The sequence below is a fragment of the Sinocyclocheilus rhinocerous genome, unplaced genomic scaffold (assembly GCF_001515625.1).
Source record: "Sinocyclocheilus rhinocerous isolate Xijiao unplaced genomic scaffold, SAMN03320098_v1.1 scaffold256, whole genome shotgun sequence".
Taxonomy (NCBI): domain Eukaryota; kingdom Metazoa; phylum Chordata; class Actinopteri; order Cypriniformes; family Cyprinidae; genus Sinocyclocheilus; species Sinocyclocheilus rhinocerous.
The window spans coordinates 78,793-106,477 of record NW_015632036.1 but is presented as its reverse complement, the minus strand read 5'-3'; the positions used below and the strand labels follow the sequence as shown (position 1 = coordinate 106,477).

Here is a 27,685-nt window from a genome sequence, read left to right as displayed (position 1 = left end):
GTTCAGCGGCCTCGTTTCGCTTCGACGGCTTTCAGCCTCACCCTGCTTCATTCTACTACGTTAATAAATCATTAGCTCATCCATGAACATGATTTCTGCCCGAGTCCCGTCGGATTGCATCGGCTGTGGGGATGAAGACGACAACTCCCATGATTCCACACTCAGTCACGGCGTCATCAAACTACACCTTTGTCTCTTTTGAATACGCGCCCTCTAGCGGCAAAAATTACATATTGTGCCTTTAAATTCACTTACATGAAAGAATGGTATCGAATAAATAAACACTGAGGCTTTCTACTAAAAGGGCCAGAGAAGACTTTAATTCTGACATCAAACTCAAAACAAGTTTTCCACTGTGTGTGCAAAAAAAAAAAAAAAAAAAACGTATAAAATGGGCCCAATGTACTGTGTTAATATGAAGGAATATTCTGCATTGATTTTTTTTTAAAGTACTGTCTGTAAACTTAAAAATTACTGGTATATTTTCTTTTTTTTTATTTTTTTTTTTACAGTGCATAGAAGTGTAAAACACTGGGATCTTTGTGTTCTGAATATAATGTGTTCATAACTTTTTGTATTTGTGTGTGTGTATGCAGACTCTTTTTGTGTAGGTCTCTTCTATTTCACTTCCATCCCAGATGAGCATCTGACAAATAAACATATATATACATATTTTGTATAATATCTAGTATGGGATATAAACTTAAAGGGAAAGTACACCTAAAACCTTCTCATCTCACATCAAAATCCACCAACATATTTATTGAGAACTGTTTTGGACTGTTTTCACTTGTAAACAGTGCTTGATCTGTGCATATTTCTGTCATGATTCAGACAAAATGACTTTTTGAGAAAAGCAGTATTAAGTGCTATGTGGGGAAGTCGTGGCCTAATGGTTAGAGAGTCGGACTCGTAACCCGAAGGTTGTGGGTTCGAGTCTCAGGTCCGGCAGGAATTGTAGGTGGGGGGAGTAAATGTACAGCGCTCTCTCCCACCTTCAATACCACGACTGAGGTGCCCTTGAGCAAGGCACCGAACCCCCAACTGCTCCCCGGGCACCGCAGCATAAATGGCTGCCCACTGCTCCGGGTGTGTGTTCACTGCTGTGTGTGTGCACTTTGGATGGGATAAATGCAGAGCACTAATTCCAAGTGTGGGTCACCATACTTGGCCACACGTCACGTCACAGTATTATGGATAGAGGACTTGTATTTTAGATGGAAGCACCAGCTGGAAGCACCAGCTTGAAGTTAAAAACATCATGGATTTATTTCTTACAATCATGGAGCTTTACACTTCACAAGATTTTAACTGATGGATTGGAGACGTGGATTATTTTTGGATTATTGTGATACTTTCAATTTTTTCAGTGGGACATTTTTTTCCCTTCTATTATTTAAAGCACACAGTGAAAAAAAAAGAAAGAAAGAAATTCAGATAAAAAGGGAGTTTGGGCAGAGATGGGTTTTTCATTTCTGACAAAAGCATCTTTCTCCCTTTTGTGGGAAGGACGCCTGGTTCCTGTGAGGAAATATGTGAAAGCCAAGTGAAACTGATGAACAGGAAGACCAAAAACTTCAGCCTATAATTATGTGCTGCTTCCAAAACCATCATTCATGTGATATGACTATGGTCCCCACTTCTTGCAATTAACATGAATTAGTGAGTGTTTGTGAATGAGGTGAGAAGAGAGAGAGAGCGAGTCTATGATGATGTAAGTGGGTGGGGAGAGAACACATCTGTTACTGTTTGGCATAACACAAGCTCCATGATTATGATTATCTATTTTGGTGAATTCAAGTAGGTTTTGCTGCCATCTTGTTATTGTCTATATTCCCTTCATACCCAGATGTTTCTCAATGATGGTCAAAGATGATTGATAAAAGGCAAGCATTAGCAATATTTTGGACATCTTAATTTTGCATCAGATGCACTGCTGTCCATATTTTTCATTTCAGTTCATTTCAGTTTCTTTTGTGTGCCATCTCTCAGCACATCTGTACACAGAAATGTGCTTTGTGCATGAATCTCTTTCACTCTCACACTCTCATAGACTCTCATCATTACTCTGTCGCTGAAAGACCACAGGGTGTTCTACAGATATGCTTTTGTGCTGTCGAAGACAACGATAATGGAACAACAGATCCAGAAAGGAATATGACAAGTCACAATGTCCCAGTTCTACAAATAAGACGCTCACTCACAAAAGCTTAAATGTTTCCTATTTCTGCAGTGGTCAGTTGGTTCATTCACCACAGACAATTTTTTTTGTCTTTGCCTGCTATTCTCTGACCTGTAATATGTCTGAATCAGACTTAATGATTACACTCTATTCAGAGACACACTGACAAAAACTATTTTCTTAGAAGTGCATTATTAGCTAAATGCTTTTATTGCACATGAAATTATTTATGCAATGAATATTGCGTTAAAAAAAGGGCTTTAATAATTAAAAACATAGACAACAATACACCGAGTTTCTGATGTGTTTTGCACCGGTTCTCTACAGGAGCAGCTGTGTATTTTACATGCAGTTGCTTATTAATGCTTACGTGGCTTTCATGTCTCTTTAGTAAATTCTCAAGAGATGTGACATTTAAATCTGCATGAATTTATTTGACCTTCCTGGGTATTTATTTGAATTCTTTGCAGTTCGTTTCAGGCACAGTGTTTTTAATTATGACAAAACTCAATCTGTCACACATCACATTTTGAGTTTAGTGGTCCAGTGAGACAGTAAAAATGAAATGTCACCTGCTATTTCAGATTCCTTTGGGCAAGGTATGGCAGGATAATCTCCCAAAATAAACAATGCTATTCTCAACTAAACCTGCTGTTTAATCTGCTATGTATTCGGAGTAAGATGCATTCTGTGTATGGTAGGCTATTTTACCTTCTTGCGTGTCAGAGGATCATCTAGGTTACAGTGACTTTGTTGATAGGCTTGAACAGCATCAGCAAATGGATTAAAAAAATAATGATCTTCAAACATTCAACAGCCTAATCTCATTTGTTGATCCTTGTTGGTCCTAGACTAGATGGTTTTAGAGAGGATTTAGCCATTTTTCATATGGTTAGAATTGGCGGTTAGCAAGACCAGGTGAAGACCAGGAGACACGTTAAACATCTGACCACGAGGCTGGGAGACCACCTAAACCAGCTAACCAGCTAAAACCAACAAACCATTTTAGGCTGATTTATTCCCCTTTTCACCAGAGCAGGACACGTGTGATTTTAAATCACATTTTGTGAAACTGATTTTTGAGCAAGTTAACTGAGGCATGTGGTGGGAGGTGGTGACAGCAAACTGGGCTGTTATCACAGGGAGGCAGAACATCAATGACAACGAGAGCTGGGCGTTTGACACTCTTTAAGTAATCCTGGATGAACACTTCTAACGCAGTCATCGACATCAGACCGAGCAGCGTTAAATAAGCAGCCAATGAACGCTCTGTTCCCTGTCGGTATAAAAACCTGTGATCGCCCGCGTCGCTCGCTGAACTGTGAATGAGCAGCTCACAGTCTCCGTCGGGCGAGCGGATGACTCGGCAGCTTTTGCGCGTTGACTGTCATGCATAATTGCTTGTTGACAGAGGAAAGCACCATGCAAACCTCTTTATTGTCCGTGGCACAATCTCCCGGGATACCTACAGCTGTTTCATTCATGTGGAAATCAGGAAATCCGCAGTCGCCCAACTGGACCGGGCTGGAGAGAGAAAACGCGACGAGTGTCGGCGACTTGGACACATTCGAGAACCGGCGCGCGCAGTATGGCCAGTTTTCTCCATCCACCTCAATATTCCTTACTGCGCTTATGACACTGCTGGTGTTCGCCACAGTTTTCGGGAACGCGCTTGTCATTTTAGCTTTTGTGGTTGAGAAAAGTTTACGCACACAAGGCAACTTTTTCTTTTTAAATTTGGCCATAGCGGACTTTCTTGTCGGTGAGTGATTTTGATGACTGTTTGCATTTCAGCTTTGGCATTAACTCTATGGTGTCCTTTAAGCGTATGTGTGTTTTATTGGAATTTCAGGCGGGTTTTGCATCCCCGTGTATATTCCCTATGTCCTGACGGGTGAATGGAGACTGGGCAGAGGTCTGTGTAAACTGTGGCTGGTGGTGGATTATATGCTGTGCACCGCCTCGGTCTTCAACATCGTGCTCATCAGTTTCGACAGGTTTCAGTCCGTCACTAAAGCTGTGAGTGCTGCGCAGACACACATGGACTGTGCTGGTAATGCAATTAGACTATGGCATTTGGGCGAATTCTTTTCGTTCCTAATTTGTCCAAATCTGTGTTGGAGAATGGCAACTCAAACTAATGAGTGTGAGCCACCACTGACAGACACTGCAACAAAATAAATGTTCTTATTATCTACGTTTTTACAGAGAAGAGCACAGAATAACAATAACACAAAGATGACTACTTACAGGGATAGTTTACCGTAAATTGAAAATTCTGTCATCATTTCCACTCACATCTCGTTCCTAATTCTTAGGTGGAGCACAATAGATATTTTGAAGAATGTCTCAGTGTTTTTTGTCCATACAGTAAAAACCAAATGGTGTCAATGTTGTTTTAGTGCAGGTTTGGAACGACAGGAGGGTGACTAAACGAGAGCTTTCATTTTTGCGTGAAACATTGTCGTAAATGTTTTCAAACTACAGAGTACAGTACATAAATAATTTTATCAGGCCATTAAACGCTATTTTTTTTATGTGGAAAACACTTTTTGTATTTGAGCATAGATAAATCAGATTAACAAGTATTACTAAAACAAGTATTCGGCAACTTTGAACATTCAACTGGTCACATAAAGATAAAGCGTAATGTTTTGAAACAAAATCACATATACATAACTATTTGGACAGACACAATGAGTGCAGACCTGCAAATGCCATGCACACTTTTACATTTAACAATCATCTGTCAACATTTATTTGTATCCTATTATGCAACAGCGCACAAAAGCGTGAACCCCCTTGTCTCTGACTTGGAGATAAATGTACTGTGACGTCCATTTAATCATATTTAATTATTTCAGCTGGCAACCAGGGAAAAGATGATATTTTCAAGTGCAAATTCAATCAATCATCTATCTATTTATCTGAGGCCTAAGTGTAATGCATATTAAATCAATTATAAATCTGTGTTCCAGGTGAGTTACCGTTGCCAGAAGGGCATCACAGGTCACATAAAGATAAAGCGTAATGTTTTGAAACAAAATCACATATACATAACTATTTGGACAGACACAATGAGTGCAGACCTGCAAATGCCATGCACACTTTTACATTTAACAATCATCTGTCAACATTTATTTGTATCCTATTATGCAACAGCGCACAAAAGCGTGAACCCCCTTGTCTCTGACTTGGAGATAAATGTACTGTGACGTCCATTTAATCATATTTAATTATTTCAGCTGGCAACCAGGGAAAAGATGATATTTTCAAGTGCAAATTCAATCAATCATCTATCTATTTATCTGAGGCCTAAGTGTAATGCATATTAAATCAATTATAAATCTGTGTTCCAGGTGAGTTACCGTTGCCAGAAGGGCATCACAAGAGAGGCTGTTTTGAAGATGCTCTGCGTGTGGCTGGCAGCATTCCTGCTTTATGGTCCAGCTATTATCAGCTGGGAACACATCACAGGAGGAAGTGTAGTGCCAGATGGAGAGTGCTATGCTGAATTTTACTTCAACTGGTATTTTCTGATGACTGCCTCCACTGTCGAGTTCTTCACACCTTTCATAAGCGTCACTTACTTCAACCTCAGCATTTACATCAACATCCGCAAGAGATGCGCAGTGAGGGAAGAACAGCCGACTTACATTCGGCTTAGGAGCTTCAAGATGAGGCCGGTCAGAACGGACGATGTACAGCGTGTGTTTTTTGTGAGGCCTGTCGAGGAAAGGAAGGTCAACTTGTCCTCAAGGTCACGGTGCTGCCGGTTACCTTCTACTGTAAAGGTGTCTGCCGCAGAGTTCGACAATGGCAGACAGACTAAACGAAGAGACAGCACAATTGCAGACTTGCCTCCTCTGCAAGTCGGAGACCGGATCCTGACATCCAGTGAGGCACAGTTTCATTACGTGGATCATTCAGGTGGATCACATAGACACCGTCCTGATATGGTTGCCAGTCTGGCCAGCCGCTTTCGCCTGTCTAGAGATAAAAAGGTGGCAAAGTCTCTAGCTGTAATAGTGTGTGTTTTTGGACTCTGTTGGGCACCCTACACGCTGCTGATGATCATCCGGGCAGCATGTCACGGTCAGTGCGTCCAGCACTACCTTTATGAGATCTCGTTCTGGCTGCTGTGGATAAACTCATCCATCAATCCAATCCTGTATCCTCTGTGCCACAGCAGCTTCAAAAGAGCCTTCAGCAAATTACTGTGTCCGAGCAAAACAAAAATTCAACCTCAGAACATGGACCAGAAGTATTAAAGTTATGAGTATGACCACATTTTCAGATGGGGCTAGTCTTTTTCTTTCTTTTTTTAATGTGCTTGTATCTAGCAATACCAAACAGTAGCACAACATTTTCTTTGTGTACATTGTGAGAGAGTAGACAGATCTTTTATCTACATATTCAAACTCAAATTTTTGTAAGAAATGGTGGCATAGCAATTTTCCTTCCAAATTCAGTGATGACTTATAGATTTGTTTCATAAATGATGTTTAAATGACTGGAAGTGTCTAGTGCAGTGCCATGTTCGCCTTTGTAAGTAATTTTTTTTTAATTGACGTCAAAATAAACTGTACTGGTGAAGTTATGATCATAATCTGGTATACCTGTTGAAACCACAGTTTGCAATGAGAACAATTGAGATGATGTTAGATATGCTGTTTGTGATTACTGTATACTGATTCTTCATGACAGACGTACAGGGATTGCTGGCAAAGCCTATAGTTACCCTAGCAACTGCGGGACTGACTAAATACAGAAAAGCATGACTCATTTCTTATAATCATATCAAGATAACCAATTTATACTGGATTATTTCAACAAAGTCTGAACACTTGTCTCTAATCAACGGTAATAAGATGTACAGTCTATTGAGATTCTGTTCAAACAAAGAGATAAAGAACAGTAAGTCAGAAAACCAACAGACAAATACTCTTAATAATTGCATGTATTAAATAATAACCAGTACCAATATTTTTACCAGCTTATTAACATGCTTATTAACAATAACAGGAACTGCTGAAGTTAGCATTAAAAATGAAAATGAAAATCCATTTTTTAAATGCATGCTATAGATCTTATTGTCAACAATGTACATGTTTCATGTTTTATCTATTTTTTGACCTTGTAATGTTTAATCAAAATGTCTGGATCTTCTAGTGAGATGACAGATTTCTCTCAACAAATGATAGATTGAACCAATTCCCGCCCTACATTTCTTCTTTTTTAATAATCAATTACATTCGGATGTATGTCACAATATGTAAGGAAAAATCTGCCACTACTTGTTTTCATAACAGCGACTTTAATAATATTAAAATCACACCTCAACAGGCATGTGGGGTTAATATGATTTTTTTTATTTGTGCAAATGCCATGAAATCAATGATATTTTGTTGTAACTGATTTACAATTAGATTATACATACAATATAAGAGGGAGGGGGAATCATAATTCAAAAAAGGAGACAAGATGCAAGAGAAGGCTTCTGACAATGTTTCGATTCACAGCCACGGCTACTCATTCATTAATAGAGTCTATACACGTTCACCCATTCCACATATTAGTCAACACAATGTCTCACTCCACCAAAGTGTCTGCCGTAAAGTAAAAGGGTGAGAAACAAGACTATTCATTAGTTACACAAATGTCTTTCATTCAGCAAGGTGTTTAAAATATTAATGCTGAAAAAACTAAGTAGAATCAAGTGTAGGTCCTCTAAACAAAGACCGTAACAATGCATGGCTCAATAAAGCTCTGCCTTTTTTCTCCAGTTTGGCTGGGAGGGGCTAGAAAGTGGTGTAGCCACACTAAAACTTGTTTTTTTTCTCTCTCTCTCTCTCTCTCTCTCTCTCATATATATATATAGTTTTATTCTTGCTCATTTGTATGGCAACAATAGTATCAAGAGGGAATGGTAGTCTGAAGGAAGCGCAGAGCAAGAGTGCAGTGCATACACGGTTTTCTAAGGACTTCACTAGGAAACGCCTCACGAAAAGAGAAAGAGGAAGAAGAGAGTAAGACAGACAGGCAGAGGACATAAACAACAGATAGAAAGTATGAGCAGTAAGAGGAAAGGGTAGAGAGGCAGGTGGGTTTGGCTTTGTTTTTCCCCTGGCTGGAATACCCTGGTGTGCACATGTGGGCATATACATATATCTCTCTATGCGTGTGTACACAAATATAAATGTAAATGCGTGAGGCTCCTACAGCACCAACCCCTCGTAAGCAGGTCCCTCAGACTCGGGCGACTCTCTCTGCAGACGCAGGTGCTCCAGTGTATTGTGGAAGTGTTTGTTAATCTGCTCCGTCTCCTCGCTGGCCTCCAGGTTCGGGAGATCCTCACGGATCTTCTGGATCAGCTGATTCAGGACTTGGACAGTCACCTGCAAAGCAAACACGCAAAGGTTGAGGAAATCCAGGCTGATCTGGATTTATGCAATTTAAAGTGATAGAGAGACAGAAAGTAATGAACAAAGACAGTGTTAAAAAGTTTTTCTTAGTAACAAAGTGTGAAATCTTAAAGGGGTTGACTGGTTTTTTTCTAGGCTTGATTGTGTTTATGGGGTGCAGTCTAACATGTGTTAATGCTTCGTTTAAATAAAAAAAAGCATTATTTTTCACATAATTTACCTTTATTCTACACCGCTCTGTCCCTTCTCCCATAAACGCGCTGATCATTTCCTGCTTTTATGAAGCCCCTCCCTCAGAAATACGTGATGGGCTCAGATTGGTTAGCTGTGCTCCGGTTGTATTGTAAACAATGGCATCGACTATATCGCTTATCAGTTTGAGCCCGATTGAGACGCAGAGGATATTAGTGAAGAGGATCGCACAGAATCTGTGCAAGCATGGCTCTTATTGGTATGTTTTTTGATTGTTGTTGTCTCATACTTTTAGATACGCTGTTATTTGTAAATGCTACTGCTTATGTTAACCTTTAATATGCGGTTTTATTTAAAGCTGATTAAAGGTTTAATACAGTACAGCAACCGCAAGTGCGTCCATGTATAACGCTTCTCATAGCTATGTGAAAATAAGTGTATAATTGGAACAGTTCATTGTTGGAGCTGAGCTGAATGAGAGCGAGAGAGAGATGCAGAGCAGGGGAACGAGAGGAACAGGATTAAGAACCACTGCTTTTTGAACATTGATTTTGAAACGTGTGAATCCATTAGAATCGTTAGAAGACAATCACGATTCATATGAATAGATTTTTGTCTCCATTTGCATTGAACTTTCAGCGCCGCAACTTTGCAGATATTGTTTATGCTCAAACAGCAACATTACACACTAACATTAAAAAAGTGAAATCGCAATCAACCACCCCTTTAAATTCCTGTGATTAGATTAGGTTTACTGACTATTATAATCACGTTAATTTGTTTGCACATATATTTCTAAAACAGTATTTTTTTTTCAAATGCGGATTTAGCAAGGAAAGATATATCAGTACCAAACTGGTTATTGTGTAGTGCATCATAAAAAATGGCAAGAAATGTCATTCTATTAAGTTATCCTCATGGGCTAAAAGAAAAAAAAAACAATATACAATGCCACACTGTGGTCATATTCTTGAACAAATTAGTCTTATGAGCTGGTTCTATTTATACAGAATTAAAAACATACAGCTAGACCAGTGTAGACTGATTCATGAACAAATGACTCGTAGGACTTAAAATGAAGTTAAGAGGAGTTACTAACTCACTCAAGTTATTATTTTCAATGATGCTGGTATCAAAATGACAATGACAATGTAACTTTAAAGATGCACGACTGTTCAAACGTTTGGGATCAGTAAGATCTATTTCAAATAAATGCAGTTCTTTTGAACTTTATATTTATCAAAGAATCCTGAAAAAAAAAAATGCATCATGGTTTCCACAAAAAATATATAGCAGCACAACTGTTTTCAACCTTGATAATAATAATAAATGTTTCTTGAACACCAAATAAGCATATTAGAATGATTTATGTGACACTGAAGATCAGCTTTGCCATCACAGGAATAAATTACATTTTAAAATACATTCAAATTGAAAACAGTTATTTGAAATGGTATTATTTCACAGTATTACTATTTTTACTGTATTTTTTTATTAAATGCAGCATTGGTGAGCATAAGAGACTTCTTTCAAAAACATAAAAAATTAATGACCCCAAACTTTGACAGAAAAATGAAGGACAAACAAAATTCCATAGGAAAAGAAGCAACAGAAAAGTTGCAGTATAGACAGTTCTGTTGATTAAAATAGCTGTGCTTATCTTGTTTCTATAAATGTGAGCGATCTCACTTGCAGTGCAGACGTGGTGCAAAAACTGTGCCAGGCACTGAAAACACTGTGAGCAATTTATCCAGATACAAGGAGACGAGCATCTCAGGTAAATTCACACACTCAGAGACACCAGTGTCACATAAACACAAAAATAACTTTGGTGTCAAACTATGGATTTACGGCAATTTGATTTGATTACGGCATTTGATTTCTGTCACTTTGTTGAATACAATCAAAGAACAATGGAAAAACACTACAATCATTTAAACATCCCCAACGCTGTTCTCCATTATAACACAATAACGACAGGAGAAACACTGACAGGTAATGTGTCAATGAAATGCAGCGTGGGAGTTTGTTTTGGTTTTGACTATTCCAGTTATATCCACATTTAAAGAGGTCCTTGTCCTTGGATTTAGCTCAGATGTCAAGAGCGACCTCAGTAATAAGTCCAACGACTGATGGGCACAACTTGACATTGACTGCGTGCATGTTTGTCTGTGCTTCCTCTTAGTCCTAGCTGCCCTGTGCCCCCGATGTGCTCCGGCAATTCCTGACTCAATCTCCCCCAAATTGAACATGGATACAGATGCTTCTTCTCAGATAGGTGCAAGTATGGTATAACCTAGCGCTGCTTGCACCAGACAAAAATGTGGAGCACGGAGAGGGAAAGTGAGAATGAGTGAGAGACGAGAGATCAGAGGAGAGACACATCAAAGACAACAGGTTAAAGGAAAGTGAGTAATAAGAGATATAAGAGAGTGGAGAAGAAGAAACGAGGGGTGAAAGAGCGTCTGTGGTCGTACCGCATCATTCTCTCGCTCATAGAAGCAGATGTATCTGTTGAGGATCTCAATGAAGAGCTGAACTTGCAAGGACGGGTCCATGCACTGGTTAGCGATCTTCAAAGCCTTCTTCAAGCATTCCATCACCCTCCGCCCATCACGGATCTGATACAGAGAAAAAAAAAAAACCTGATTTCAGTTATGACTGTGGTAAACAGCCTCAAATTATTCCATTTTATCTTGGCAAAAGCCACTTAAGTCAGCTCCACGTTTCAGCGTATGGGGTTATGAATTGGATTGGGGAAACGCTGTTGTTAGGGGCAACACATACCTCCCAGGAACATGCTGTGGAACCGAGAGAAGGAAAACAGCATGATCCTATTTCTCCAAATGCATTTATGAGTCACAACAACATTGTCTATCGATCCTTAATAAAAGAAAATAAGCACAATTGCCACATCAGGTCCCCTGTATTTAGTGCCATTTCAAGGGGAGCTGATGTATTTTTATTGATCACTGCAAAGGAGAAAGTCAGTTACAATGCACTCTAGACTAGAGCAAAGAAATGACACATGCTGAATAAATACATACACATTTGACGATCTGCTCACTTCATGCATTCATAAGATATTTTACAAAATAAAATATACACTCAGAGTGTTGTCCCTTTAACAAAAAAACATAAATATAGTCATTATTTGCTAATAAAAAAGATATCAATTTACACAAAGATATAAACACAACTTTTAAGAAACAGCATTCAAATAATTAAAAGGCACAGCTTTCATATACTGCCTGCATTCAGCAATTATGGATTTTAAACAAGACTGTATGGATCAGCATGTGTGCAGTACACCTGTCTAAATAAAATGAGTATGCCTGGAAAAATAAAATATCCAAAGAAGCAGTTCTTTATGGAGTGATGAAACAAATCATGACAACCTGCAGCACTCTTAAAAGGAGGATAAATACTAAGTATAAAAATGAACACATGGCATTCACAGCCACAGCACCGCACTGCAAAACGGCACACTGCTGCAATACAGGAGCTGGCCACATATCAGCACGAATCAACACACAAAATATGAGAACTGAATCCAAGAATGTCTAATGTAATGGATGCGGGTGTGTTATGAGTGCAAACGACCCCCCCTACTGCTAGGGATACTAGTAACAAGTAGTGTGGGATAAATTAATAGCATGCAACGAGTTACAACTGCTGCAGATATGTTATTTACAACTATACACAAATAAAATCTAAAACTTGAGAAACAGGAGTATCTAAACACTGCAGCAGTTTAACAAGAGTAACAACCCTCTGGAACTGAACTGACAACCTTAATTTTCTGGAGATACACCCCCATTTTGGAAGCGAGCTTAAAAAGCTGTGTGCAGTTTGAAACTCAAAAATTCACACTTCTCTATGAGGTCAAGATGCACAAGCAGATAGGACGTCACATTCTGAACAAACTGTCTACAGCCTACACAAAATGCTGCTTCTAAAATGAATCACAGTTTCACTGAAATCACTGGCAGATTAATTTATCATTGAGAGCAATTTACCCATAATTCTCACCTCAACACAAATGACTCATAAGAACATCTTCCACCTACACCGTCTTGACAATGAAAAAAAAAAACCTTTAGAAAAGCTTCCGAAATGACAGCAAATATCCGAAAAATTCGATTGCACTGACACTTTCATTTTATACCTGAAATAGCATGTTTCATTGCTAAAACTCCCACAATAACTTACTGAGATCACAAATAAAGCCACTTGAAAATTGAAAATGACAGCCATTCACAAAAATTCAGGCATTTAGATTATTCTGTCTGACCCAAATCTAACGGGGTTATGAAAGAATAACTGCTGAACATAAACATAGCACCACTGATTTTTTTGAGCATTGTGCGGCAATCCATGGTGAGGTCATAACTTTGTTCAAGACTATTCAATGTGACTAACATAACCTGCAATCCAAGTACAACTTAAGGTCAGTCTAATTCACAGTCATAAAGGAACAACTAATTTTAGAAATGAGATTTTCTGAAAGCCAGATTTCATTGGTCTTTTTTTTTTTTAACTGCAGAAACCATATACCAACCTCTTCTCCACCCTTGTCAGTGTTGCGTCCTGACCAGAAAAGGTGGGCACAAATGCTGACCGCACGGCACTGGTCGGGTTTCTTCAGCAGTTTGGAGGCAGCCAGTGCACACTGGGTACGCAGGGGCTCGTGGTTCTCTTCGCTGAAGCACCGCGTACGCTCAAATGTGCCAATGATCAGCGTAATGGCGGCCAGCTGGGCCTTTGAGTCGCTTATCTCATCTTCATACAGGGAGAACGCCTTGGGACACACACATGCAAAAATTAAAAGGCATTTTAGAAATAAGGTGTTGGGTGTGAGAATGAGTGAATGCAAACCAATATTTTTCTGATCTAGTCTTGCTCTCAGGCTATTGTGAATAGTAATGAACATGAGAGGCAAGGATAAAGGATCCAAACATGTTACCCATCTTGATAGTGACCTATCAGGCATTTAATCAAAACGCTTCTCTACCTGAGACATGAACTCGTAGGCAACAGTTTCATGGTTCTCAAAGCCAATCTCTCCAGCCGCCAGAGCCCCCTGGAGAAAGAGCCTCAGGGGTAACTCCGCCAGCTCTGCTTTGATCAGAGCACTGATTGTCTGATGGGCGAATGAGAAAATCTTCTGACATTTCTTTTCCCATTTATCATCCTGTGGAAGAGAAAGATTGACACACATAAAAAAAAAAAATCTTCTATTATAAACTGCGATTCTAATGCGGGTGAATTACATAAGTGTGAAGACACGAGACAGATGAGGCTTCTGCAACCGTACTTCCGTGAGAAAGGAAAGGTGCACTTTCACTTCCAAACTATGGATGCCAAATGAAAACCTTTAAAGGCTTTTCTAAGAATTCTAAGAAGGAATGCTTCTCACTATTTCCATAAATTACAGTAAATTGGAGTTAATTTAATGACAGTTATCATTTGTATAGTTCCTGTACACAATAGATAGCCTGCTGACCTCTTAGCTAACCAACAGCTATGTCAGACCAACCATATGGATTACAGCATTCGATTTATAGAAGGTTAAGTTAGAATTTCAGGGATTTTTTCCCTATCTTTTATACCGCTGTGTAATTACACAGTAGCTTTATTACAAAATGTAGTGAGCTGCCAATCTAAATGAAGAAATGAGCTGAAAACTGAAACACTAAATGTTTAACTCTGTATCATACTGATAAAAACAGTTCCATCTAATTAGAAGTGGACTTTTTTTAGAAGTGCTTTTATTTTTTAAATATTGCAGAGGTTTTCAAACGGGGATCCATGGAATCCAAAGAGTATGCTTGGAGATCCAAAGAAAATTGTGAGAAAAAAAAAAAAAAAATTATTAGTGCTGTTCACTATATATGTTAGTTTAATATGTAAAATGCAAGACTATTACTGAAATTATAAATGCTACCACGTTTTTACCCAGTTTTGTTCTGGTCAGAAATCACGACCTTACAAATGTTATTTCACTCAACTGAATCATAGTATATTCCCTCTTCAATTAAATAAAAAGTAAATCTGTAAAATCTAAATATTTAATAATTTGCTTTAGTATGACAACAATATAAAAGAATAATAACCTTCTTGTCTGTTTGTCATGGTTAATACTGTTCTCACACAGTACAAATGCATCTATATATTCGAGAGAATATATAGCTGCTGTTATATTTTAGTAAGGGCATCATAGTATTTGGGAGTTCTGGGCATAACATTTTGAAAACCCCTTCTCTACTGGAGCGCTATTGCAAATGCATGTGTCCACCAACAAAGTTGCTGCCCAAACGCTTCAAATCCTTTTTTTATGATGTTCCATTTCGGTTAGCATGCTGTCTCTAAAGGTTGCAATGTAGAGAGAAGAAATCACTTTGAGGTAATGACATGGAAGTAGGGCTGGACGATATGGCCAAAATTGATATCACGATATATTTCTTATTTTCGGTCGATACGATATAATTCCGATATCGATATGAACACTATTTATCTGAAATAGAAATCTTTTGTAACATTATAAATGACTTTATCAAGTCGCTGCAGAAAACAAAAAAATTGAACAACAAAAACTGGAAATGTTGCTGGAGACGGGCTTATTTAAAATAAAAACTCATTCTCTGCCAGCAGGAGGCGCTTTTAGAGTGATAAAACTAGCGGTTTCTCCAGTAATGGCTGTAATCAAAGCAGCTCCGCTCATGAATGCTACTTTATCAGATCAAATGAAAATGAAACTTTTCTGAAGACCCTTCAGAGATACATTCATATAAAACACCCATGCCGTGTTCTGATTTTGAAACGTGCAGTGCTCATGTTTATTCAACGAAGTCAAACGGCACAAATAAATCAATGTATGGGAAACTGGTAATGTATATCGAAATATCGGAAATGTGTTTAAAAATCATATCACCGTTATTGAAAAAAATTATATCGCGATACATATTGATATTGAATTATTGTCCAGCCCTACATGGAAGAGTAGGATGTTTTGTGGTTAAAAGTGGGACATACTGAGGAGGAGTTCTCTTTGTAACGGAAGGCCAGTTGATAAGCAGCGAACACCAGCGGGGGAAGAGTGTGTCGAATTCTTTGGTTCCCCCCAGCGCCAAAGTGTTTCCTGGCAGTGTTTAAAATCTGTGGGAGGCACAAAAAAAAAAAAGAGTAGATGAATCAATTCATAATAAATCATTTAGCAGCATGATGACCTCATCAACTGATTGAATGCAGAATAAAACAACTTTCACTGGGAGCTAATTAGACCAGTTCTGGCTGATGTCAAACAATCATGACATTGTCAGTCAATTGCTTATGTTTCATCTAGGGGATTATTTCTCCTTAGGATCCAGTGCATGTGAAATGTTCAAAGAAACATGCTGTACTTCCCCCACAAATAAAGAGCACTTTAACTGCAGTGCATTTTATAGATTTTTTGAGTGGAGTGTAGCAATGCTTTGCTCTGTCATATGTTGAAAGGAGAGGGTAAGGAAGGAAAGAACGTGTACCAGATACTGTTGGTCAGGGTCATCTGAAAGTAGCAGATGAATGAAGCGGCCCACAAGGCTCTGTTCGTCAGCAAAGTCCTCTTGGTCAGGATCCTCAGCAGGCTGATCTGGCTGGTCCTGGATCAGCGTAGACACCAGGTTCAGGATCGCATCAACCTGCAAGGAAAGAGCCATGAGATTATGTCTGGATAGCAGGGTGCAAATAGTTAAGACACAGCAAAAGTGTACAAAAGAATGCTATTTGGTGGTCCTAAAATACACCAAAAGTGACTTTTAAAGAATCAGTGGAGACATCTGAATTCAGGTGACAGTATGTAAATATGATTAGATGTATTATAAGTCAGGCATGTTTTTGATTTAAAAATACTTTCTCCTATCCATCTTACATACAACTTCTACTTTTTTGACAGACCTGGATAATTCAGTTGAAGCTTGGCTTCATCCAGTCATTATTTTTGCAGTTTTGTGCTCTACAGCAAACAGATTTAAATGGCTTCAAATGGTTCCTTGCTGCTGTCATGTATTCAGTGCTCTCTTTTCAACTGCTCACAAAATGAGTGGGTGAGAGGCAAGATGGAGCTCAGAAAAGGCCAGAGGAGCTCCAACATAGGAATATCAATATAACCCTCCCTCAGTGAAATGGGCAGAACTGTCTGAATCATAGCTGACCTTTCTCTTAGTAGTCACAGATTTTAGGGAGAATTAACAATGCACCTTTGAAAAACAGGCAGAGTAAACCCCTGGGCTTGTGTCAGACAAGTCTAAAAGCAATCGAAAACCTCTGCAGTGCTCTAAACTCATGGTACAGTGTAATAACAAAGGAGGAAACCGACAATAGGCCACCTGAACCTGTCAGTCACCTGCTATTAGAAAGGTAAATTACTCAAATATTGGTTACATATTCATATATTCAAAAAGGAAATACAATGGCATTAAAAAGTTTGTGAAGCTTTAAGAATCTTCTGCATTTGTGCTTAAACTTGACCAACATTTGAACTTCATCTAAGACAATCTGTTAATATACAAATTCTTTCCACTTACATATTGATAATGTAAGTGGAAAGTAAATATTTTTGTTGAAGAAGTATAGTATGTAAAGTATCATCTGTCTGAATCATAGCTGACCTTTCTCTTAGTAGTCACAGATTTTAGGGAGAATTAACAATGCACCTTTGAAAAACAGGCAGAGTAAACCCCTGGGCTTGTGTCAGACAAGTCTAAAAGCAATCGAAAACCTCTGCAGTGCTCTAAACTCATGGTACAGTGTAATAACAAAGGAGGAAACCGACAATAGGCCACCTGAACCTGTCAGTCACCTGCTATTAGAAAGGTAAATTACTCAAATATTGGTTACATATTCATATATTCAAAAAGGAAATACAATGGCATTAAAAAGTTTGTGAAGCTTTAAGAATCTTCTGCATTTGTGCTTAAACTTGACCAACATTTGAACTTCATCTAAGACATTCTGTTAATACACAAATTCTTTCCACTTACATATTGACCAAGAGTAAATATTTTTGTTGAAGAAGTATAGTATGTAAAGTATCATCAGTTTATTTAAAGATGTAATTGAACTAAAGCCTTTCAATTAATGAGATAAAAAAAAAAAAAAATCATATGTGAGTTTAGCAGCCCTGCTCTGGGTCTTCTCTATCACACTATGGTCCGCACTACACAGGTTTGAGGTTTGCCATGCTTTGGTCATTGACTGATGTTATTTATGCTTACCAAGCTGGAATAGTTTTATAGTCATGATGAAACAGAAGTAGCAAAAGATCTTTTTCCCTGGAAGGTCCAGTTATGACATTTTGATTAAATATTACAAGGCCAAACATTTTTTAAAAATGTAACATTCACAGATGAATTGTTCACAATAAGATCTATAACATGGATTTAGAAAATAGGGAGAAGTCATTTCATGCTGACTATTTTTGAAGAATTTGAGTGTACCAAGAGAGTACAAATGAATAAAAATTAATCACCACTGTTACTCTATCCCTGTAAAATTAAAAAAACACTGAGTGAGCAAAAATTTGTGAGATAGCTAGTTATAATGGTAATTAAATGTTTACGTATGTATAAAAGCCTACATTAAAATCTGTTATATAAATTGGTCTCTTCATTAGAAATTTGCCTATTGACGGACAAAATTTTTAAATAATATAAAAAATATCTGTATGACATTATATTCTGCAGTTCTTCCCTGTTGTACCGAATATCTATACTTTTCAAATTATCATATCGAAGTTAGAAATTCAAATATTGTGACAAAATTAATTTTGTAGGGTGCCACAAGTTTGTTAAAATCTCCAAAGGGTGCCGCGACTAAAAAAAGGTTGGGAAACACTGCTCTATCCAACAAAAACCACCCCAAAAGCAAGATGTTTAATACTCCAGAGGTCAAAAATCCTCTAATCAACTGGCTATCATCTAAGGATCTAGAGGCCACTCTCGCTTTAGTAAGGTTACTCTGAACAAGAATGGGGTGCTCTACTCCAATCTAAGAGGAAGAGGCTGCTGCCTTCCTAATGTTTGACAAAGGACCATGTGGATGAGCCAGAGGCTATTGGAAGAATGCGTTATGGACAAAAGAGATCATTGTTTGGCAAAAACTAAACACTGCATTAACTCAGTATAAATGTTGTGGAAGGACCTGAAGAGAGCAGACTTTGATGAGGATATCAGTGTGCAGTACCATTCAAAGGTTTGGGCTCAGCAAGATTTTTTTCTAAGAAATTATTACTTTTTAGGTGCCGTTCACATGTCGCGCCTAAAAACGCGTGGAAAACGATATACGCACCGCTTTTTCCTTATTTCCAAAGTGCTCGGGATCTGCCATTGCTAAGCAACCATGACCTGCGCTCTCCATGACGACAGGGAAGTTTCAGCGAAGGATAAATGGATTTCCAGCACTGAAAATCGCTTGCAGTAGCTCTGCTACTAGATTTATACTAAATCTATATAAAAATGGCTATTCCTGTACAGTTATGATCAACTGTGCCTCCATCTTGGCTGAGCTTTCAATGTTGTTACGGAAAGGGTGAAGGTGATTGGTTGGTTCTTGTGACATGACCCTCGGTGCGCTTGCGGCATTCTGAAAATATGTTTTTATCTCGCTGCAGCGTGTGCCTGGAAAAAAACGAGCACATCGCGACCGTGTCGCTCTCTATTTGCGTGCGCTTGCCACACGTCTACATTTTAAATAACGAATTTGAGCATGCACAAAACGCAATATGTGAACGGCCCCTTACTTAGCAAGGGTGCATTAAATTGATCACGGAAAGGGTGAAGGTGATTGGTTGGTTCTTGTGACATGACCCTCGGTGCGCTTGCGGCATTCTGAAAATATGTTTTTATCTCGCTGCAGCGTGTGCCTGGAAAAAAACGAGCACATCGCGACCGTGTCGCTCTCTATTTGCGTGCGCTTGCCACACGTCTACATTTGAAATAACGAATTTGAGCATGCACAAAACGCAATATGTGAACGGCCCCTTACTTAGCAAGGGCGCATTAAATTGATCAAAAGTGACAGTAAAGACATTAACAATCTTATAAAAGATTTCTAGTTCAAATAAATGCTGTTCTTTTGAAATGTTCATTTATCAAAGAATACTGAAAAACATGCATTACGGTTTCCACAAAAGTCCCCAAACCTTTGTATGGCAATTCAATGTAATTTACTGTACAAAGAGATACAAGACTCTCAAACGTTCCACTGTACTGGGATTTCATTGGAGACATGCAAACATCATCAGCCTGACCATTCAGTACTGTATATGATATAAACCTGATCTTGGGCCACTATGGTGGTGTTGTAGTCCAGAATGTTGCTCAGCACGTAGCAGCTCATACTTTTGCGTGACTCATAATCGAAGTACTCAAACAGTGGTGGAAAATGCTTGAGCTGGAGCACGGTGAGGATGTTATTGTACGTGTCCACAGGAATCTTTAGCAGCCTGGTCAACTCCTTAGACACTGCACTACTGGTGGCAATGCTGCACAAAAAGACATGAAAGAAATCAAACAGTCACAAACAGAAGCAGGTATACTGGTGTGGTAATGAATGACCTTACTTCTGCGGCTCTATGTATTTTAAAAGGCAGGTGGTTTGTATAGCTATGTGCCAAATTTACACCAAGATGTTGAAGGCGGCGAAACGATTCATCCATAAAAACAAATCCAGCATTTACAGATCTTCCAATCATCTTAAATAGGAAGATTTGAGGAATGACACCAAAAATCATTACCACAACGTGTGCTGAAGTGGCAGCTAGTCACAAATATCAGCCCTTAGCATGACTGGCCTGTGCTATGATCAGTCACTCACTGTGATTGCAAACAGTGAGTCATCATGTCTATGTGGCATCCCATCCACCAATTGCTAGGTGTCTGGTAAGATTTTAGACGTCAGCAAAGAAACAATCACATTTATTTTTAACACATGAGTAAAAGATGAAAATGCAAACAAAGACAGCACAGGAACTAACTTTTATAGGGACATTTAAATGTAGTATCTGCATGTGCTTCTTTGATCAAAAAATTAAGTGCTTTCTGTAATAATATGTGCTATTGTATTGTATTAATATTCCTCAACAAATCTGGTTTGAGGAACACTAAAATTATACTGCAAGTGCACAGACCCCATTCAAACTTTGTCAACATTTTCGGTTATGCCTTAGGTATGCTGTATTGTCAGTCTCCCACTGACTTGCACCCTGACGACACTGAAATGTGGGCACACCGCAAAAGCTTGAGTGTGTCTACACTGCCAGTGTCAAAGCAGCACGTCATCTCAGAAAGATCACTAACACAGACCAAGGTTCAACTGGATGCTCAAGAGAAAATGGGTGAATAACTATTTAGCCTACGAAAATCCACTGGAATACAACTGATTTTCTTTATAATAAATATTAGTATTATAATATTAGTATTTATTAAACTGTGAATACATATGGTTCCATACAGAATATAATTGAAATTATTAGACCAGAAACAAGAGGTGGCTTTGACTTAATGGTTAAAAAGTCATCTAAATATAAACAAAATTGAAAACTTTTAACCAGAAATTACATTGCAATACTTTCAGATGGTCTAGTTTTCTTTGAATATATTAGCGGGGTGCAACAACTCAAATATAGATTAGGATCAGCATACTAGTTTAAGAGGTTACATAGTTATTATAGGCATGATCTGATGTAATGGTACCTTTATACCAAAAATGAGGCTAAATACAGAAATGAAGCACTCAAATCCTCTAGCAAGTAAAAGCCTAAGGATCTTTCAGCAACACACTTAAGTGCTAAAGAGTGTGGGTGTTGCTTTGACCATGTTCTGATCTGCCGAATGGTGTGAGAAAAACATTTGAACTAATACTCACTGCTCCAGGTTGAGTTTGTTGAAAATCTCCACAGTACTTTCCAACACTTTATCCACATAGTCCACACGCTCAGGATAGCACTTCATGGCCAGATTAATGAGAGACACTTGGAGCGAAACAACATCTTCAGATGGCATATCCTGACGAGACTGACAAGAAAGAAAAAGTAAAGATTGCAACATTAAACATTTGAGTTAGTGATTTTACTAAATTACTCCATATTTCAATAAAGACACCACATGATATTATACCTGTATGACAGTTGCCACTTGCTGTGAGAAAATATCAAATAGCTTGATTTCAGCAGGGATTCCAGGCCCATCTTCTCTGTGAGCAAACAAGGCCAATCTGTGGGATGAGACCACAATCGGATAAGACTCAATATACAGCTCTGAAAAGTTAAGTTACGCTAAAACTTATGAATTTCTTCAGTTACACTTTATTGTACAGTGTCCTTGTTACACTGTAATTATACATTTAAGTACTGAGAAATACTGTACTTACAATATGGTTAGGGTTAGGATGGGGGTTTGTTTTAGTGTTAGTTACATGCATTTATCTACAATTTATTACTACAGTAAGTACGTAAAACGTGTAACAAGCACTGTAAAATAAAGATTGTAAATAACATTTCTTCGCATTATATAACCAAGTGGCATTTATTTAAAAGAAAGATACAGTATGTAAATAACAGATCTCTCGCTGAGCTGAACAGTGAATAATTGCAACAACAAGCCACCTGTCAATAAGGGCAATGATGATGTTCTTGACGTTCACGTTTTGGTGCAGATCAGCACAGGAGCGAAGGAACGGGTTCAACGTCTGCAGGTGGAACTCATCCGGAATGACCTGCAGAAAAAGAAAGTGCAGACAAAAATGTGAGGGAATTAACTATAACATGCCCACACCTACTACTTAAAATAGTTGGGTTAAATGGGGAGCATGTTAAAAGACAGACTCCTACAGTCAGGTACAACAGGATGATGAGTGAAGTTGGCGTATTTCTGTACCTGTATGATGCACTCCATGAGGTATTCCTGTGCTAGAGGGTCTCTACAGTTCACCACCTGCTCCAAGATCCCAGACAAAACGATCTGTGGGGAGTCGACATATATTTACCGTTAGTGCTGCCAAATCCTTTTGCAAACAAGATAACTGCAAATCACAGCACAATTCTAAAAATTTCTGCCTACAGTATATGCTGCTTTAAAACCAATATACGTTACAAACAGTTCTTGTTGTGGTGTATACTATAGAGTTTAAGGTCTATATGAATTTTTATTTTATTTTTTTATAAGTTTCTCATGCTCACCAAGACTGCCTTTATGATAACAATTATTACAACAGTAATAGTGTGAAATATTATTACAATTTAAAATAACTGCTTTTATATTAATATATTTTAACATGTATTTTATTCATGTGACGGCAAAGCTGAATTTTCAACAGCCACTGCTCAAGCCTTCAGTATCACATGATCCTTCAGAAATCGTTACTGATTTGGTGTATTAATGTTGAAAACAATTAAACCGCTTAATATTTTTGTGGAAACCATGATAGATTTTTTCAGGATTCTTTTATGAATAGAATGTTCAAAAGAACAGCATTTGTTTGGAATAGAAACCTTTTGTAACATTTTAAATGTCTTTACTATCATATTTGATCAAGTACAAAAAAACAACAACTTTTGAACACTTTTTTTCACAAATGGCTCAAAATGAGAATGATTGTCTGTTTTACAAACTATTCAAATATAATATGGATAACTTGATAAAATATTCATTTATTAATCTTTTATTCAGCGACATTTTCACAATCCCGTCACTTGTAGTTCTAAAAATAAGTGGGCATTTAAAAGTAATATGACCAAGGTACATGAGTCTGTAAGCTGTTTGCTGGAAGTATGAATCACAGAGTTTTGATTTGGTCATATCAAGATAAAATTATCATTTAACTCTGGTTAAAAAGCTTAAAGTACATCAGAAAAGCTGTCCTGCAGGCACACTGTTATGCATATGTATGGGTGCTTGAATTTAAAAATCAAATGAAAACATACTGAGCCTGTCACATTGTTAATTCATGATCGTGAACATGGAGTGTTTTAACAAACAGCTTTCAAAGGACTATCAAAAGATGCCGTAACCTCTTACGCAGTTGTCGTTCCATCAATGGCTCTTTTACCCAGTGATTTACGCTAAGTGCTAACTTGAGGTTCCCACAAATAAACAGGTAATCAAGGTCAAATCTAATTTCAATGCACCCTTTTCAACCTTTAAAAGAGCTTTATAGGCTTTGGAGAAAGATCATTTATCTACACTGGAGCACTGCAACTGAAATGCACCTGTTTGTACTTTTCCACATTGACGCCTTCCAGCTGGCTCAGTCGGACCAGATTGGTCCCTACGAGGATACGCAGCTCTTGCCTCTCCTTCTCTCTCTTTTCTCGGTCCCTACTGTGTCCCTGATGCTGCATTCGCACCCACAATTTATTCATCTCGGCAAAATTCAGCAGTACAAAGTCAATGGAGTCATTAATGTCCCCGGTCATCTCTTCCCTAAATCAAATAGAAGAGCACATTGGTAGTTATTCAATCCTTAGCAGATAATGACATTTGTAGTGATTCATTTTGTCAAAAGCTGTCTAAGCACTGAACGCGGGAAAAACAGGCCTTTTCTAGCAATGGATTAAATTGTATTTTAGCACATAGGATTGTGCTACGGCATCATTTAAATTGCTCAGTGTGAGTCACAAGACTCTTGAACTACTTGAGGTGCAATTACAGCCATTAGATACGGAGTGTCGTACTCAGCCTGCTCTCCATCATCAGGCAGGATGTTGCGAGTACACTGCAGCAGGTAGTTCCTGAGGAACAAGCCCCGGAGTGGATGCTGCACACCACGACACATTTCCACCAGGTCCTTCAGTATGTCTTTGCGGGATTGGGGGAAAGAGCGAACGTACACCACTCCGACAGTTATCAACAGGTACCTGAGAAGCCAAAGAGAGAGAAGTTAATGAGCAATATGACTCAATGACCGCAAACAAGTGGAAAAACAAAGGTACCAGATAATTAAAGTACTTGGAAAAAGTACTTTAGTTAAGCCTCATAATAAAATGATGGATGTACTCAAAGCATGAACCCTAGAAGATTTATCTTTTGCAATATAAACAATGTAAAACACTGAAGTGAAATAAAAGACATCTGTGTCAGGCTTAATGCAAATTCCACAGTAACAGGCACAAAAGCAACACTTTCTATTCCATGAGCCTGACTGATTTGAGCAGTTTATTTAGCTACACTTTGGTCTTTGATTTTTTTTGTGTTGATTAATTTAACATTTGGATGTAGTTTATAATAATTCTGAAACAAACATGTTTAGGGGAATGAAATACAAGACATTTACAAAATTTTAAAAATGTTAATACCACATCATTACATTCAGAAGAACTGAATGAGTAGTGATTTGAGTGGTGAGTTTTTTTCTTAATATATATATATAAATCCTGATATATTTTTTAGCATTTTCTTTTAATGACTTTCAATATGGCTCATACGGATGATTAAGCCACTAACAAACCACAGCTGTTGCAAGGTATGTTAGAAACGTTCAATACAGGAAATAAAATAAGAGTTGAAATGTTATATGTTGCATACATAAATGTTTTCCCATAAATTACTTCATAGTGACTTACATTTAATTAACATGTAACAATGTAGCATGTTCATTCTCATAAACAGACCTATTAAATAAAAGTAATCAGGCTTTCCAATGCTCCATTTCAGAGGGTGAGCTATTTAGGCTGAACCGATTTGCTAGCATAATGGTGACTTTCCAGATCACTTACAATGAACTGATTCACCAGAATAAATGCCTCTCCAGCACTGACCCAGGACAGATATCTCCATATTAGACCCAGGATAGATTAGCAGAGTGTTTTAATATCCTCAAAATTGCACGCCAACATTAAATACAGCCATTATACCATTTGAATGGACTACACTGCTACTTGGACTCTCCAAAACATTTCAGACCTTTTATATTATCTATGTTATTTTTATATAAGCATTTACGGCTTGACTTTTTAAGATCAACTGTATTGGTTTCTAGGAGGTTAAGAGACTTTAATTTAAGAGAGAGACCGCTTCAGAGGTGAAACCCACATAGAAAGATAGCAACTGAAAAGAGGGGAGGCAAAGAAGCACTATAATGAGCTGCTCAGAAAAAAAAACAAAAGTTACCCACTAGATTACAATTCCTTCAATGAGAGGTGTAGGCAGAAATGATAGCGGGCACAATGCCATGAAAGCACTGCAGTTGAGTCAAAAAACTAGACTGCACATTTCACTGCATGTGAGTGGAGGCGCCTTGTGTCGCCCCAGATGACACTGCCTCTGCCAGGCTCCCCCAATGAAGGCCAACTCCTGATAACCATTTTACAACTTATGGCAATTATTAAAAGGCACACTCAAAGGAGTAACCCAGAAATCACTTTATTTCTGTATAAAGCCGCAGCTGTTATGTGGTAGAAACACTTGTTGGTGGCTGTACTTTCTTGCTTCACTTAAGCACTGCTTGTTTATGCCTTACTTTTTCTTCAAACAAATGCACTCCATCAATCTGTTAAAGCACACACTTCCTCATTAAAGATGAGCAGACAACAAAGGAGCTCCACAAAAATCAAACATCTTTTCAACTGTGCTCTCACTCTCCTCTCATTTTTTCTCTCCCAATCCTCACGGCTCAAATTCAATCCATACTAATTTACAAATCTCCCTATCTTTAAGACTGATTTTCTGAAAGCCAGTATACAACAAATCACAAAAGGGAAATTGTTTCTGTACTTATTGGGCTAGATTTACTAAACAGGGAAGGCTGCAATCCCAAAAAAGTGCAGATGAAAGCAATTAAAGAGCACAAACACAACCAGCTTCCATTTCCATAATCACCAATGCAACTTATCAAGAGCAGTGCAAATTAGAAATGATAGCGGGCACAATGCCATGAAAGCACTGCAGTTGAGTCAAAAAACTAGACTGCACATTTCACTGCATGTGAGTGGAGGCGCCTTGTGTCGCCCCAGATGACACTGCCTCTGCCAGGCTCCCCCAATGAAGGCCAACTCCTGATAACCATTTTACAACTTATGGCAATTATTAAAAGGCACACTCAAAGGAGTAACCCAGAAATCACTTTATTTCTGTATAAAGCCGCAGCTGTTATGTGGTAGAAACACTTGTTGGTGGCTGTACTTTCTTGCTTCACTTAAGCACTGCTTGTTTATGCCTTACTTTTTCTTCAAACAAATGCACTCCATCAATCTGTTAAAGCACACACTTCCTCATTAAAGATGAGCAGACAACAAAGGAGCTCCACAAAAATCAAACATCTTTTCAACTGTGCTCTCACTCTCCTCTCATTTTTTCTCTCCCAATCCTCACGGCTCAAATTCAATCCATACTAATTTACAAATCTCCCTATCTTTAAGACTGATTTTCTGAAAGCCAGTATACAACAAATCACAAAAGGGAAAATGTTTCTGTACTTATTGGGCTAGATTTACTAAACAGGGAAGGCTGCAATCCCAAAAAAAGTGCAGATGAAAGCAATTAAAGAGCACAAACACAACCAGCTTCCATTTCCATAATCACCAATGCAACTTATCAAGAGCAGTGCAAATTAGCAACTATAGCAGCCATGTCAAGCTCAAAATAGGTTAAAAACTTGCTTTTTTGTGACGTTAAATAATGGCACAACTAACGCAAACCTTAGTAAATCAAACTGCATGATTTATTTAAAGTGGGTAAGAATCATCCCTGTTTAAAGGGATAGTTCACCCAAAAATTACAATTTTATGTTTATCTGCTTATTTGTTTCTTCAGCAGAACATAAAACGAAGATTTTTAACTCAAACCGTTGCAGTCTGTCAGTCTTATAATGGAAGTGAATGGGAATCGCGGCTTTGAGAGTAAAAAAAAAA

General features: G+C 38.1%; 2 protein-coding genes across 2 annotated transcripts in view; one reads left to right on the top strand and one right to left on the bottom strand.

The window, feature by feature from the left end:
* The first annotated feature begins 3,378 nt into the window (after positions 1-3,378).
* Positions 3,379-6,843, top strand: LOC107742151 (histamine H3 receptor-like). The gene is made up of 3 exons (XM_016555047.1): positions 3,379-3,944; positions 4,035-4,201; positions 5,542-6,843. The coding sequence occupies exons 1-3, from the start codon at positions 3,572-3,574 to the stop codon at positions 6,451-6,453; spliced, it is 1,452 nt and encodes a 483-aa protein (XP_016410533.1). The 5' UTR covers positions 3,379-3,571; the 3' UTR covers positions 6,454-6,843.
* A 1,186-nt stretch (positions 6,844-8,029) lies between these two features.
* Positions 8,030-27,685, bottom strand: part of vps35 (VPS35 retromer complex component) — a 33,414-nt gene continuing 13,758 nt past the window's right edge. Inside the window, exons 6-18 of the mRNA XM_016555040.1 lie at positions 24,512-24,694; positions 24,047-24,260; positions 22,716-22,799; positions 22,445-22,554; positions 21,957-22,053; positions 21,706-21,854; positions 20,116-20,323; positions 16,326-16,481; positions 15,835-15,957; positions 13,814-13,993; positions 13,361-13,600; positions 11,277-11,420; positions 8,030-8,580 (exon numbers count right to left, since the gene is read on the bottom strand). Coding sequence (XP_016410526.1) covers positions 8,401-8,580; positions 11,277-11,420; positions 13,361-13,600; positions 13,814-13,993; positions 15,835-15,957; positions 16,326-16,481; positions 20,116-20,323; positions 21,706-21,854; positions 21,957-22,053; positions 22,445-22,554; positions 22,716-22,799; positions 24,047-24,260; positions 24,512-24,694 — 2,068 coding nt within the window. The 3' untranslated portion in view covers positions 8,030-8,400. The remainder of the gene's footprint in view (positions 8,581-11,276; positions 11,421-13,360; positions 13,601-13,813; positions 13,994-15,834; positions 15,958-16,325; positions 16,482-20,115; positions 20,324-21,705; positions 21,855-21,956; positions 22,054-22,444; positions 22,555-22,715; positions 22,800-24,046; positions 24,261-24,511; positions 24,695-27,685) is intronic.